This window comes from Vipera ursinii (assembly GCF_947247035.1).
Source record: "Vipera ursinii genome assembly, chromosome: 3".
In the NCBI taxonomy this organism is placed as follows: domain Eukaryota; kingdom Metazoa; phylum Chordata; class Lepidosauria; order Squamata; family Viperidae; genus Vipera; species Vipera ursinii.
In genome coordinates this window covers 142,488,669-142,501,838 of record NC_139516.1, presented here as the reverse complement: position 1 = coordinate 142,501,838, position 13,170 = coordinate 142,488,669, and the positions used below count along the sequence as shown (strand labels likewise).

General features: G+C 38.4%; 1 protein-coding gene across 2 annotated transcripts in view; it reads left to right on the top strand.

The window, feature by feature from the left end:
• SLC22A23 (solute carrier family 22 member 23) overlaps nucleotides 1-13,170 on the top strand; it is a 101,369-nt gene that overhangs the window by 67,616 nt on the left and 20,583 nt on the right. Inside the window, exons 4-6 of one of the 2 annotated variants that reach the window (XM_083358391.1) lie at nucleotides 6,766-6,934; nucleotides 7,931-8,058; nucleotides 10,868-10,990. In XM_083358391.1, the coding sequence (XP_083214517.1) occupies nucleotides 6,766-6,934; nucleotides 7,931-8,058; nucleotides 10,868-10,990 (420 nt within the window). The remainder of the gene's footprint in view (nucleotides 1-6,765; nucleotides 6,935-7,930; nucleotides 8,059-10,867; nucleotides 10,991-13,170) is intronic. The other variant, XM_083358392.1, reaches the window with a different exon arrangement.

Below are 13,170 nucleotides of genomic sequence, written 5' to 3'. Positions count from 1 at the left end.
GCGGCAGCTGCTCTGTCTGCAAATGTACTCTGAAAGCCGGATTGCGCTTGGCTGTGCAGGCTGCCGAAAGGCGGGGACTCGGAGTTCCCGCGGTGGTTGCGGCTTCTGGCATGCCATTTGCAGAGTCTGGCGTGGAAGAGCGCGTCATGTGAATGCAGCTCTTGCATTTATTCCAAAGGTTTTGGGCTTCAAAAGGGAGGCTTTGCACCATCTGCATCAGACGGGGCTGAACAAGGCTTGTGTCGGACACTTGGCAACTGGCATGTAAGTATTTTCCGGCGTATAAGACGAAAAATCTTGAAAATGTTCTCAAATGTCAGGGGTCGCCTTATACGCCCAGTCGTTTTATACGCCAGAAAATACAGTAAATCTATCCATAAAGAAGTTTGTTCAATTCCCTCCTTTGTTTTATTGGTTGAATTTACTTTTATTTTTGAGACAGAAATCAAGACTTATGTTTTCATAAAAGGTCTCTGATTCCTGAGTTAGCTGCTATGTTCTCTTTCTGCACATGTGCAATACAGGAAAGAAACTTAAAGCAACTGGCATTTTGGTCTAAAATTCTAATGTTTCAATTAATAACCCTGTATTTAGAACTTCTTATACCTGAATATTGCAAGGCAGAATTTTATTTTCCTGGCAAGAATAGAAATGGGGGGAGGGGGTGTCTTTTCACAAAATATGTACCTAATAGCTTGAATATTATTTCGCCTTGGAATAAAATCAGAAAGCTCTGATTAAGGTATCATGGACAGGGAAAGGGAGGTGTGTATTTAGTAGCTTGCTGCTAAAAATAGTGGGTATTATTGTAAGAATGAAAATGTGACTAGAAACGGAATGTAAAATGTTGGAGAGAAATTGCAGTGAGAAATTAATAGTGCTGATGATAATTCTGGTCTATTTTGAGGAACGTTTTATTATAATTACCTTCCCTTTGCTGTACAAAGTCTAGCATGGTTTTATCTGATTAATTTGCCTACTAATAGGTCTATGGTTTCTGATGTCTTCTTTCCATCTTTTCCTCTCTCACTTTCTTACCACAAATCATTTTAAATAAAGCATTACAGAATTGTAGTTTGTAACACTACCTATCCTCCTCCTCCTTCTACTTTGACTCTTCTGTGTTGCCCAAATGATCCAAAGATAGCTATAACTATGTTTAACTGAGCATGATCTTGCAGTCTAGATTCCCATCTAGATTTAAATTTACATTAAATTTTGCAACCAAGTTCAGCCAAACCTACTTACCATGTGATTTTAGGCTTCCTCTGTCAGCACAGAATAGATAGGATTGAGGAGGTGCAGTCTAGAGCAATTTTGTAAACCCTGAAGACAGTTTATGTTTCCCAGGATTCAAAAAACAGCTGTCATATTTCATCCAAGTCAAATCGATGTATGAATAACAGGATCTTAGTTGCTCCTGTGATACATTTAACAGGTGTATGCTTTCTTGCCCTTGTAATTTGATGGAGGTTGGTTGTTTAAAATGTAGCAGTGAGAAAATGATAGCTCAGTTCCACAGTTTCTTTAGACCAGGGGTGTCAAACTCGCAACGTCACGTGACGTGTCGAAACGTATCGCAGCTTTTTTTCCATTGCTGGCAATAGGGCGAGCACAGTTTCACCATGACACATCTGGTCCACGGACCAGCAGTTTGACACCCCTGCTCGAGACCAATCTAACTTACCATATTATGTTTATGATGGGATTTAAATCTTACACTATAAGTCAAAATTATGAAACTGAGTCTCACTTACTTTGGCCATGTCATACGGGGGAATTCACTGGAGAAAGCAATTATGTTTGGAATAGTTAGCGATAAAAGGCAGGCATCAAAGAACATGGTGGCTGGACACCATCAAAGCTGACACCAGCCAGAGCCTAGAAAAACTTCAGACAAGTAATGCAAGATCTGACAAGATGGAGAGACCTGGACCATAGACTCCCCAAAAGTCGAATGCGACTGAATGAATAACATCATCATCCTCACTAAATCCGGAAATATTTTTGCTTTAGAGTTCTATGACTTTTACCATTATCATTAGATGAAGCTTCCTGAGGTTTTTCATGTCATAAAATTCTTTAAAACCTATACCCTCAGCTATCATAACATCATCTTCTTGAGGCATTTGCTAGTTTTGGTGATCTCTCAGTGGAAAGCTCATGCTTAAACTCCATTAGTTTGATTGATTACCTCTTGACTGTCATTTAACATCCACCTGACTTGCTTCTTGACCACTTTTCTCTATGGAACTCTGATTCTCTATAAAATATTTCTTCCCAACCCAAACTGGTCAGTTTGAGATTGATAACTAAATGATTAATTTCTATTTTGTCATGTACAGATTGGTTGTTTTCCTGTTTCCTACATTTTATTATAAACATTCATTAATTTGGAAGCTGAGTTTCACTGGATTTCTATACCATGCAAAGAACTATGTTCTTTCCATACTATGCACACCATTTAAGTTAAACTATGGGCTTTAATTTACTGTAGGACAAGAGGAAAAATAGTCTAATTTGACCAATGAAAATTGGAAGTTTAGTTTATGAACCTACTATTACTAAGTAAATAACTACAGGTTGTGGAAATATCAGGCTGGCTAAACTGAATGATGGCAGTAATAATGGAAGAGAGGAAATATCAGTGATGCCAAATACAAGTTTCACATTGGGATGGCAGTCCTCTTCCTTACCAAAAGTGAATATCAGCTAGGTATTCTCCACCGAAATAATGCATGTATGCCACAGAGACACTATCCCGTATGGTGTTGATAGGGCTTTTTTCAGTAGTCATAAATTTTGTGTCCAACTTGTATTGGTCCACCAGCTCTGTTACTGCTGTTTTGTGAAGTGAGATTCTACTTGAATGTGAGAAGTTTCCAGGTCCAATTTCATGTCATTATTAATTGGATGGCCTTATGCAAAGTACTTTTCATCACCATCCATGTTCACAATAGTTGTTCTAAAAATTGGCAAAATGTTTTTGGGAAGTGCTTTGAACACTTGAAAATACATTATGTCACCTTCCTGAACCTAGTACTTCCAAGAGTTCTCAAACAACATTACAACAAAGGGCACATCAAGAAGATCCAAGACATGACCAATAATCCAGAAGATGTTAGTGTGGGGAAGGCTGATTTACATAATGCTCAGTATTAGCATTACTGTTGTGGCTGATATTATGATTATTATCATAATAACATTTGTGTGTACATTTACCTATGCTGCATTTATCATTTATGAAGATAATTGTTGTGTCTACTATGAATACAGTCTCTTAAGACATACAGTAATTCGATCCAGCACTTCTTCACTTCCACATTCCTTTTATCTTCACATTAAGCTTGAAATAACTATTTATTTTTATTTCTATAAGATAATTGCATTGCACCCTAAACTTGAAAGAGTCAATAATTAGCTACAAGGATAATGCAGTATCAAATCATTTCCCTGTTATTCCTTTTCTCATTTGTAAATGGAGAATTGTCTGAAGGAGGCCGAAGTCAAAGACAATAAGGTTGTGTTATTATTTTGATGAAAACACATAGTTTCACAGATGAATAAATACATGTTAGAATTAGGATTCATGTCCCATCAATCTTGATGTTCTGTGTTCCCTGTTTTATAAAATTAGCTTTTCAAACATACCATTTATAAATTACTATATATCAGTAGTTGCATTTTTAGGAGAGAGAGAATCCTTCGTGTTTTATTCATGGACTACTTGATAAATTTTGTTTTTGTAACCTTTAAAATGTTTATCCTGATTTTATTCAATTGAGAGTGCAATAAAAACAAAAATGTTCACCCAACTCATTTCACACATACCCCAGTGTCATTTACTGATTCTTCCTCCTAATTCACATTCCGTCAAAGTAAGGTAATGTTTCTTCTCAGTTTGAATTGGTTTAATGATTTCATATTTTGCCACCCTGATTGGTCTGGCTTTATTGTACGATATAACCAATCCTATTGGCTGAAATACAACATCACCAACCCTATTAATATCAAAGGTTGAAAGCTCTGTCCACAGTCTAAATATGGTTATCATATAATCCCAGGTTTGATGGCATTCTTTTCTCAGACACTTAGCTTTTTTAGTGATTTTTTTTGCCAAGGAAGAGAGTAGCCAATAGGTGTGCAGAAAAATTAATATGAGAGGAGGGGGAGGAGAATTATTATGAGAACTTCCGAGAAATATTTTGAGTGCCTCAAATTTTGGGTGCCTCCAATCTGTACCTTTGTGGAAAAAACTGCAAAAAGGTATTAAATGTAGGTTGTATTTTTAACTCTAGTCAGAGATGTATGCATCAAAATTATGCCATGTTACCTTTTGGAAAACTGAGAGAAAATGCAAATGTGTACTATTAACTACAATTTTAAGCAAGTTTAAATTTGTTTCAAGGTACAAGTAGGGAGTTTTGAGCCTCAGATTTTGGTGGTAACAGAAATGTACAGCTTTTAGGTAAATATCCAATTGTAAATAAAATAACCTCTTGCCTTTATATCTCAGGAAGCCTATCATGATGTATGGTATTATATTGGTGAATGCAGTCCAATTTTATTGCCTCATGGATTATAAATTACCGTAAACTAATTTGCAAGATTGAATCTAGGTCGGTCACCAGGACCAGAGATTACTCTTCTGAGCTTTCGGTCTCATGCTGAAGCCCATCTTCAGGAAATTTCTCTCTACTGGAATATGTACTTTGGGCTATTCTGTGAGTCATATTTATGTGGTGCCTTCCTATTGGTTGATTGGTGTGGTGATGAGTGGTGATTGGCTGTTTCTTTATGCTGCCAAGCCCTCGGCTCCTAAGTACTTGATAATCTAGGAGCTGAGGGCTTGGAAACACAAGGAAACAGCAGCCAATCGCCAGCCATCAACACATCAATTGACCAGTAGGAAGACACCACATAAATATGATCTACAGAATAGCCCAAACCACATATTCCAGTAGAGAGAAGTTCCCTGAAGATGGGATTCAGCAAAAGTCCGAAAGCTCGGAAATGTAAATCTCTGATCCGGGTGATTAACCCAGATTCAATCTTGCAACATTATCCTGGGACACGTGTATTTGCCTTCATTCGTAAACTAATTTGGAATACCGTAATTTATTGAATACTATTACATCCCTGCTGTGTCTTTGTTATAAAGCAGTGTGAGATTGGTTTGGCTTTCTTTGATTTCATTTTTTTCCCTTTTGCATTTCTTTCTCTTTTTTATCAAGAAGGGGAAAAATAAAATCAAAGAATGCCATCCAAACCTTTATGCTGCTTCGCACTGCAACATGTGTGAGCAATCTTTTCCATCCAAGATCATTTACGTGCATCTTATTATAAGCAAAATGGAAAATGCAGCTCTTTCTTTTTGTTTCCTGCTGGTAGCAGAAACAACTGTGCATATATTATATTTGTAGATTTCCCCCCACTTTTGGGAAGAATAAGTACAGCATAGCCAAACTGAACAACAGTTGAGCTTGCAAGAACTATCAATATTGTGAACTGGAAACAATTGTTTTGTAGAAGCCAGTGTTATTTTTTTTATACAGGCTGACTGATAAGGTCTAGAGCAATAATGTCTTCAACTTTATTTCCAAAACACAGAGTAGAATTATTTTCTAAATATGGTGGGTGCCTTTTAATTTGGTGAACTATGGCACATACTTGTTGACCGTCAAATATTCAGGCCACTAATGATTATCTGGGATGTTCAAATGGGAATAGGTATCTTAGGTTACCACACGAATGTTCAGTATTTGTGGTGGCTATTAAAAACCAAACACCAGAAAAGATGTTACTTTTTTCCCAGTGGTAAAAATAGTCTGGATCCAAGTGAGATGATTATGCCAAGTGAGATGATTATGACAAATTTGGTTGAAAATGATGAGTCTTGGTTAAGTCAAGTCTAACTGGTTTTGATGTGATTCACAGAATATACAGTAGAATGTAGCCCTAACTATTACTAACACATGTTGTCCTGAGCTATTAAGGCTTGTCCAACCCTCAGCTTCTCTATGGATTAGCATTCTCCATGCCCCTCTGTCTCGCACTGCCTCCAGTTTGGGTCATTTCAGTGTCATTTTTTTTACAGTGTCCAGCCAGGGGATGTTAGGGCAGCCCTTTCTTTTACTTTTTTATACCAATATTCATGCAAATAGGGACGCGGTGGCTCAGTGGGTTAGGACGCTGAGCTTGTCGGTCAGAAGGTCGGCGGTCTGGCGGGTCGAATCCCGAGTGCCGCGTAACAGAGTGAGCGCCTGTTACTTGTCCCAGCTTCTGCCAACCTAGCAGTTCGAAAGCACCTAAAAATGCAAGTAGAAAAATAGGGACCACTACGGTGGGAAGGTAACAGCGTTCCGTGCGCCTTTGGCATCTAGTCATGCCGGCCACATGACCACGGAGACGTCCTCGGACAAGCGCTGGCTCTTTGGCTTTGAAACGGAGATGAGCACCGGCCCCTAGAGTCGGAAACGACTAGCACGCATGTGCAGGGGAACCTTTACCTTATTCATGCAAATAATTTGTAAAATGCAGACTGTAACTCCAAGAGAGGTGCAGAACAGCAGCTGGCTAACTTTGCAGTTTTCTTTTATGCCCTAAGGCAAAGTTTGTTGTGTGGAATATTTCAAATAGGAATTATCCTATTTGAACGTACGGTTATTTTTATAAGTACTTGAGAGTGACAGTTGCAAAGACTTTTATCTTTTTTTCTTTTCTTCCTTTTTGGTGGCTCTCAAAACGTTCCTTTATATTTTTCAGGGATAGAGCTCTGCCCTCCTAACCACCGTTTCATGATCACAATGATAGCAAGCTTTGTAGCAATGGCAGGACAGTTCCTGATGCCAGGGCTGGCTGCCCTCTGCAGAGACTGGCAAATTCTCCAAGCTGTGATCATCTGCCCATTTCTGCTGATGTTACTCTACTGGTTGTAAGTATCTGTGATTCTTTACTTTCAGAAGTGGTTCATTAGTAACAGGTGAATGCTTGAAGCCCAACAGAACATTTCAAGTGAAATGAGGTGTTTGATCCCAAATTTCCATGATACTTTTTATATGGAAACTCAGAGAAATAGTGTAAGGCAGGGGTGTCAAACTGGCAGCCCGTGGGTTGGATGTGTCACGCGCGGCCCATGCCAACCCCGGTTTTGCAAAGACAAAAAATGTTGCACTACATCACGATACATCACGTGACGCGATTGAGTTTGACACCTGCCATTTCTCCTCCAACCTGTGGCTCTTTAAATCACAGGCAAAGTTAAAATAATGAGACATCAGAGGCAGAACCAAGTTTCTATCAAATCTGGATGGATTTTTATGGTTTACCTCAATACCAATAGATCATAATAGGATAATACTGTGTTTCCCCCCAAATAAGGCCGGGTCTTATATTAATTTTTGCTCCAAAAGACGTATTAGAGCTTATTTTCCAGTTAGGTCTTATTTTCAGGGAAATACGGTGTCAGGGAAATAAATTAATACTTCCCTATCAGAGGGCGATGAACCGTGGTTCATTTGACGCATGAGAAACACTTAAAAAAAACGCAGTGACATACGGTACTAACTGTCTCTGTCTGGCTGACAGTCTTAACTGGGGCTTATTTTGGGGGTGGGGCTTATATTACGAGTGTCCTGAAAAATTTGGGGGGAAACACGGTCCTTTAATATATGGTAAGTGTGTACATTTATTGTCCTCACTTTTGAATAGATTTCTTTTTTGTATTTTTTTGTGTCTTTTTTTCTTTATGCATCTTGGATTTAGGTTAATTTAGCTATTGATAATATTTGTTAATCATAGTTCAATTTAAAAAAGACAACAAAATATATCGAGACAGAAAAAGGAAGATGACATTAAAAACTTGAACTAAACAAACAAAAAGCTGGCAACACTTTGAGAACCTTCGCTAACACATTCTCCATCTTTGAAGTATTTTCCCAGAATCTCTTCGGTGGCTGATGGCCACACAACAGTTTGAAGCTGCAAGGAAGCTCATCCTTCATTTGACTCACAGGAACAAGGGGAACACAGAGTGTGATATTAAAGGAGTGATGCCTGGTGAGTGTTGGAAGCTATGAGTGCTGGACCTTGAAAATGCACCTGGATGGTTTTCTAGATTGCAGGTTAAAAATTTCAACTTTGCTTTTTGGGGGGGAGAGGGGAATTTCCTACCAGACTCATCTGCAATTTTCCTTCAGGTTATTTAAGTAACAAAATGGAGAAGATAATTACTTGGTTCACGAGGAGAAAAAAATTGGTCCAGCAATTAAGTTCCGTATCTGAATACAGGGTAAATAATACTTCATTAGTAACTTAGTCCTTCATTAATTATCTTGGAATATAGAAATACAGGTAGTCTTCGGAGTCCAAAATTTCTGTTGGTAAGCGAGATGGATGTTAAGTGAATTTCGCCCCATTTTACAGCCTTTCTTGCCAGAGTTGTTAAGTGAATCACTGCAGTTATATTAGTAACACAGGTGTTAAGCAAATCTGGATTCCCCACTGGCTTTGCTTGTCAGAAAATCGCAAAAAGTGGTCACGTGACCTCCTGGGACACTGCAGCCATCATAAATATGAGTCAGCTGCCAAGTGTCCAAATTTTGATCATGTGACCATGGGGATGCTGCAATGATCGTAAGCGTGAGAAACGATCACACGTCGCTTTTTTCAATGATGCGGTAACTTCAAGTGGTTACCTAATGAACTGTTGTAAGTTGAGGACTACCTGAAATGCTTAATATAACCTAAATGAGCTGGGTACATTAATTCCAAGACAGAACAATCAACAGCTTCACAGGGCTAAAGGCTTAAACTGCACACAACATTAGCAGAGACATACCACTATCTTACCTCTTGCAAACTTTGTTTAGGTAACATTAGAAAACAGGACACATCTGTTTCTGCACTCTTGGTACGATTACAATTGGTGTTTGTTTTCCCCCTTCTCTCTCTCCTTTTTGTCCTTATCACAATACTTTTTCTTCTTTAAACTATCTCAAAAGTCCATATGTTAAGTGTTTTCCTGTCTGTACGTTAGTTTCTCAAGGACAAATGTGTCAAGAAAGCACATTTTCACAATGGATTTTACAGAAAATGTCTCATTCTTCCTAAGTTAATTAAAGTAATGCATACTAAATGAGAGGACAACCATTAGGGGAAAAATATCTTAGAAAGCCAGAAAGACAGGAGAACAAACAAAACTAGGAATATAATTTTGTGGCAATAGGTGCTTTGCTCAAAATGATGGCCAAGGAATGCTGACCTCAAAATATTTGGAGAACTGCAGATTGTAATTTTGTTCATTTTTTGCACAGCAGAATTTTAGAAGTCATTGTCTATAATGTTCATTTATCCCAGATAGTTACTTGGTCTCTGATTATGTAAACTGAAAAATGTATGGCAGATTCAAGAATTACAATAGAATAACCATCATCTTGTACAAACCTTCCTATCATACATACTTTGGTTTCCTCCCCACCAAATATCTTGCATATCTCAACGATATTTTGTTCCAAGCTGTGAAATATGGAACAGTACTTGCTATTTAAATGGTCTTGTTCTCTATTGTAATTTGAATCTTGTGTTCCCTTTGATTCATATTTTGGGTGCTGTCATGAACTGGATTTTGGGGAGAAGGATGCTTGTGAATCAAGTGACTAGCTGGATGTTTGTAAAAGCAACTGGCCACATTACCATTGGCTGCTTTAGAATAAAAACTAAATATACAATGGATTCTCCAAAATGTGGTAGAATGATTTGGGCTGTGCTCTGATACAGTGGCTGGCTCAAGAATTCTGGGAGTTGAAGTCCACAAGTCATAAAGGGGCCATAGTTCCCCACCTCTGTCCTAGAGCATCCCTGTGTTCGCCTTATTTATTACATGTATATAATGCTCCTTTTTATGCAGCAAAGTGACATTTATGATGTTCCAGATGATCTGACATCTGAATGCTGGAACTGCTCCAGAGATGAAAATTCATAAGTTTTTAACATATTTTTCTGGATATACAAATTATTGGTAGAGCTAGATCTATTTTCAATAAGACTTTTTTCTTAGCCTTTGTTATTGCAGACATAGCTTAAGAAAGTTGATGCAATATAGATAAAATTTAAATAACTAGCTATGTTAAATCCAGACCATGGCTTTGCAGCCCCCTGGATGGTTGTCTATGAGCTTTTTCTTAGATGTACCTTCTATGCTGACCATGCAGGTCTGTTTTATCATTGTTTATGTTTGCATTTGTGTGGTTGTTAAAGCACAACCCAGGTTGAACTGCCAAAATTCAGTGCTTTATTTTTTTTCCTGGAAAAAGGAAAATAGGTGTACTGGGTACATGTTTGATTTCAATTTTTATTTTATTTGTGAGAAAAGGTGCAAAATTCTTTCCCCGAGTACACTCTGAGAGACCTGTGCAGTGTATACACATACCGTATTTTCCGGGATATAAGATGAGTGGGCGTATAAGACGACCCCCCCCAACTTTTGAGATGATTTTCATGGGTTAAAAAGTCGTCTTATACGCCAGAAAATACGGTACTCTGTTAGTCATTAAATAGTAAAACTCTGCAGAAGGGAGATAAGGATGATCCCTGCTTGTAAATGAGCTTAGTTGCCTGGATGTCAGCCTAGTTTACGCAGGCATGAATGTTCTATGCTTTGAGGACAATAGATGATCTGAATTGGAGAGTCATAACTCTTAGGAAAGAAAATCCTTTATACGGAAATGGTTTATTTAGGGAAACATACACTGCTTCTAATGTTCTTTTGGTAGACTGTGACTTAGACTAAGGGAATGCTGTTTCTGTTGCCTGGTATTGTCAGTCAAACCACTCTTCCTTTACCTGTTTGATTGGCTCCTTCTCACAGGCCACAGGTGGTTGTCCACAGCTCTGTCAGGAAGTAAAGAAAAGGACAGCACGTCCTGGAGCTCTAATGGCTTCGCTGTCAGGGAGTGCCAGATGGGGGATGTGGGAAGCAGCCAAGCTGGAGGTAATGTATGAGCAGGCTACCAGACACAGAAGTTCCATACAACTAACACTTGGAGAAGCAGAGACTCATACAATTAGTTCGCAGATGAGCTACAGATTGTTCTATAAATCGAATATTTGAATGCACTTCCATTTTAAAATACACTTGTGGAAATGGGAATTCAGTGGGAAATACAGTTATGTGATACTGTTCTTTGTATATTGGAGATAAAGCTATGGTGGAATCTTTCTTGTGTCACACTAATTTTATGTGTGAAAAGCTGTCTTGCCTTCAGTTTGAAGACTTAAGAGTGGTTATTTCATGTCAGACTGCTGATCTCCTGGCATAGCTCTCAGGCACAAAGTAGTACAGCTAGTCCTCAATGTATGACCACAATTGAGCCCAAAAAAATTCTGTTGCCAAATGAAACATTTGTTAAGTTAATTTTGTCCCATTTTATAACCTTTCTTGCCACAGTTGATAAATGAATCACCGCACGTGTTAAATTAGTATCGTGGTTGTTAAGTGAATCTGACTTCCCCATTGACCTTGCTTGTGAGAAGGTCGCAAAAGCTGATCACGTGACCCCGGGGACACTGCAACAGTCATAAATGTGAGACAGTTTCCCAAGCATCCAAATTTTAATCCGATGACCAGGGGGATGCTGCAATGATTGTAAGTGTGAAAAATGGTCATAAGTCACTTTTTCAATGCATTTGAATTAACTTTGAACAGTCGCTAACTGAACTGTTGTAGGTCAAGGACTCCCTGCATTTGAGGGGGAACACAATGAAAATTGTATTACTTTGGCAACAGAATGGGCACGATGGGCCGTTCACGTTCTCCATCTTCCCCTCACTCCTGAATCCTCTCTAAAGGTTTAGGAGCACTGCCCGGAGCAGATCTAAAAATGCACAGAGGGAAAAGCAGGGAAGAGATCAGAGAAGTTCCTTTTTTGTGTGTAGATGTCTAATTATGCAATAATAGATTTAGCCTTAAAACAGCAACAGTGTGACCTCTGAGAGTAAATTGCCTAATTTCAGATATACTTCAAACATACAAGAGATGGCATGGAAAAGGTTCTAATTTAAGCAATTTCTGGCTACATTTCTTTTATCATTGGCTGGGATCTCCCTTTAATGTGGTTCCCAAGTTGTTATTGCATTACAATGGTGTGATCTAGGCAAAGTTGCGGATCATGTTTTATGGTTTATTGTGACGGAGGTATTATAGAACTTCTTGCCAGCTAGATTTTAGAGTGCTGGCTTATTCATGTGTTGAACAAGAACCAGAACTGGCAATCTATCCTTTATGTTATGGACATATAAATAAAAAGGTAATTTTCAGAAAAGCTTGCTGCTGAATATATACGAAAGGGATGCAGGTACCTTTTTGAAGAAGTCATTATGTTGTTTGTGCATTTATGAGATGATGGATTTTGCCATGTTTGTTTGTTTGATATCCTGCCTTTATTTTTATTTTTTTTTACAAATAACTCAAGGCAGTGAACATATTCAACACACCTTCCTCCTCTTGTTTTCCCCTCAACATCAACCCTGTTAGGTGAGTTGGGCTGAGAGAAAAGGACTGGCCAAAGACCCAGCTGGCTTTCATGGCCAAGGCAGGTCTTGAACTCACAATCTCTTGCTTTCTAGTGTGGGTAACTTAACCACTAGACCAGGGGTAGGCAACCTCGGCTCTTTTATGACTCATGGACTTCAACTCCCAGAATTCCATGAGTCATAAAAGAGCCGAGGTTGCCTACCCCTGCACTAGACCAAACTTGCTCTCCATAATGTTTTTGCCAGCAATCCCCTTGATAAGCCTAATCAGAAAATGATCAGTGTCAAACACCTCCGAAAATAAAGTTATAGATCCCTGTTCCTTTACACAAAAGCTTCTGTGAAGGATTGTCACACTGAAAACCAATATGTAACCTAACAGGTATTTCAGTTTTTTCCAGGGTATATATCCACAAAGATAGGTTTTTTTAAAAAACAAAAAACAAAAACCAAGAATAACCAGTTCTGCAATGGCCTTCTGTCTGATTATTTTGTTCACTCAGCCTTATCTGTGCTACAGTATATTAAGAAAGTCAGTAACATTTACAAGAAGATGAATTAAAAATATTTTTCTCTCTCTTCTGGTCTTTTCTTCATGTTATATGAGATTTCCTGTGCTTGTGAGATGCTTCTCAGAAG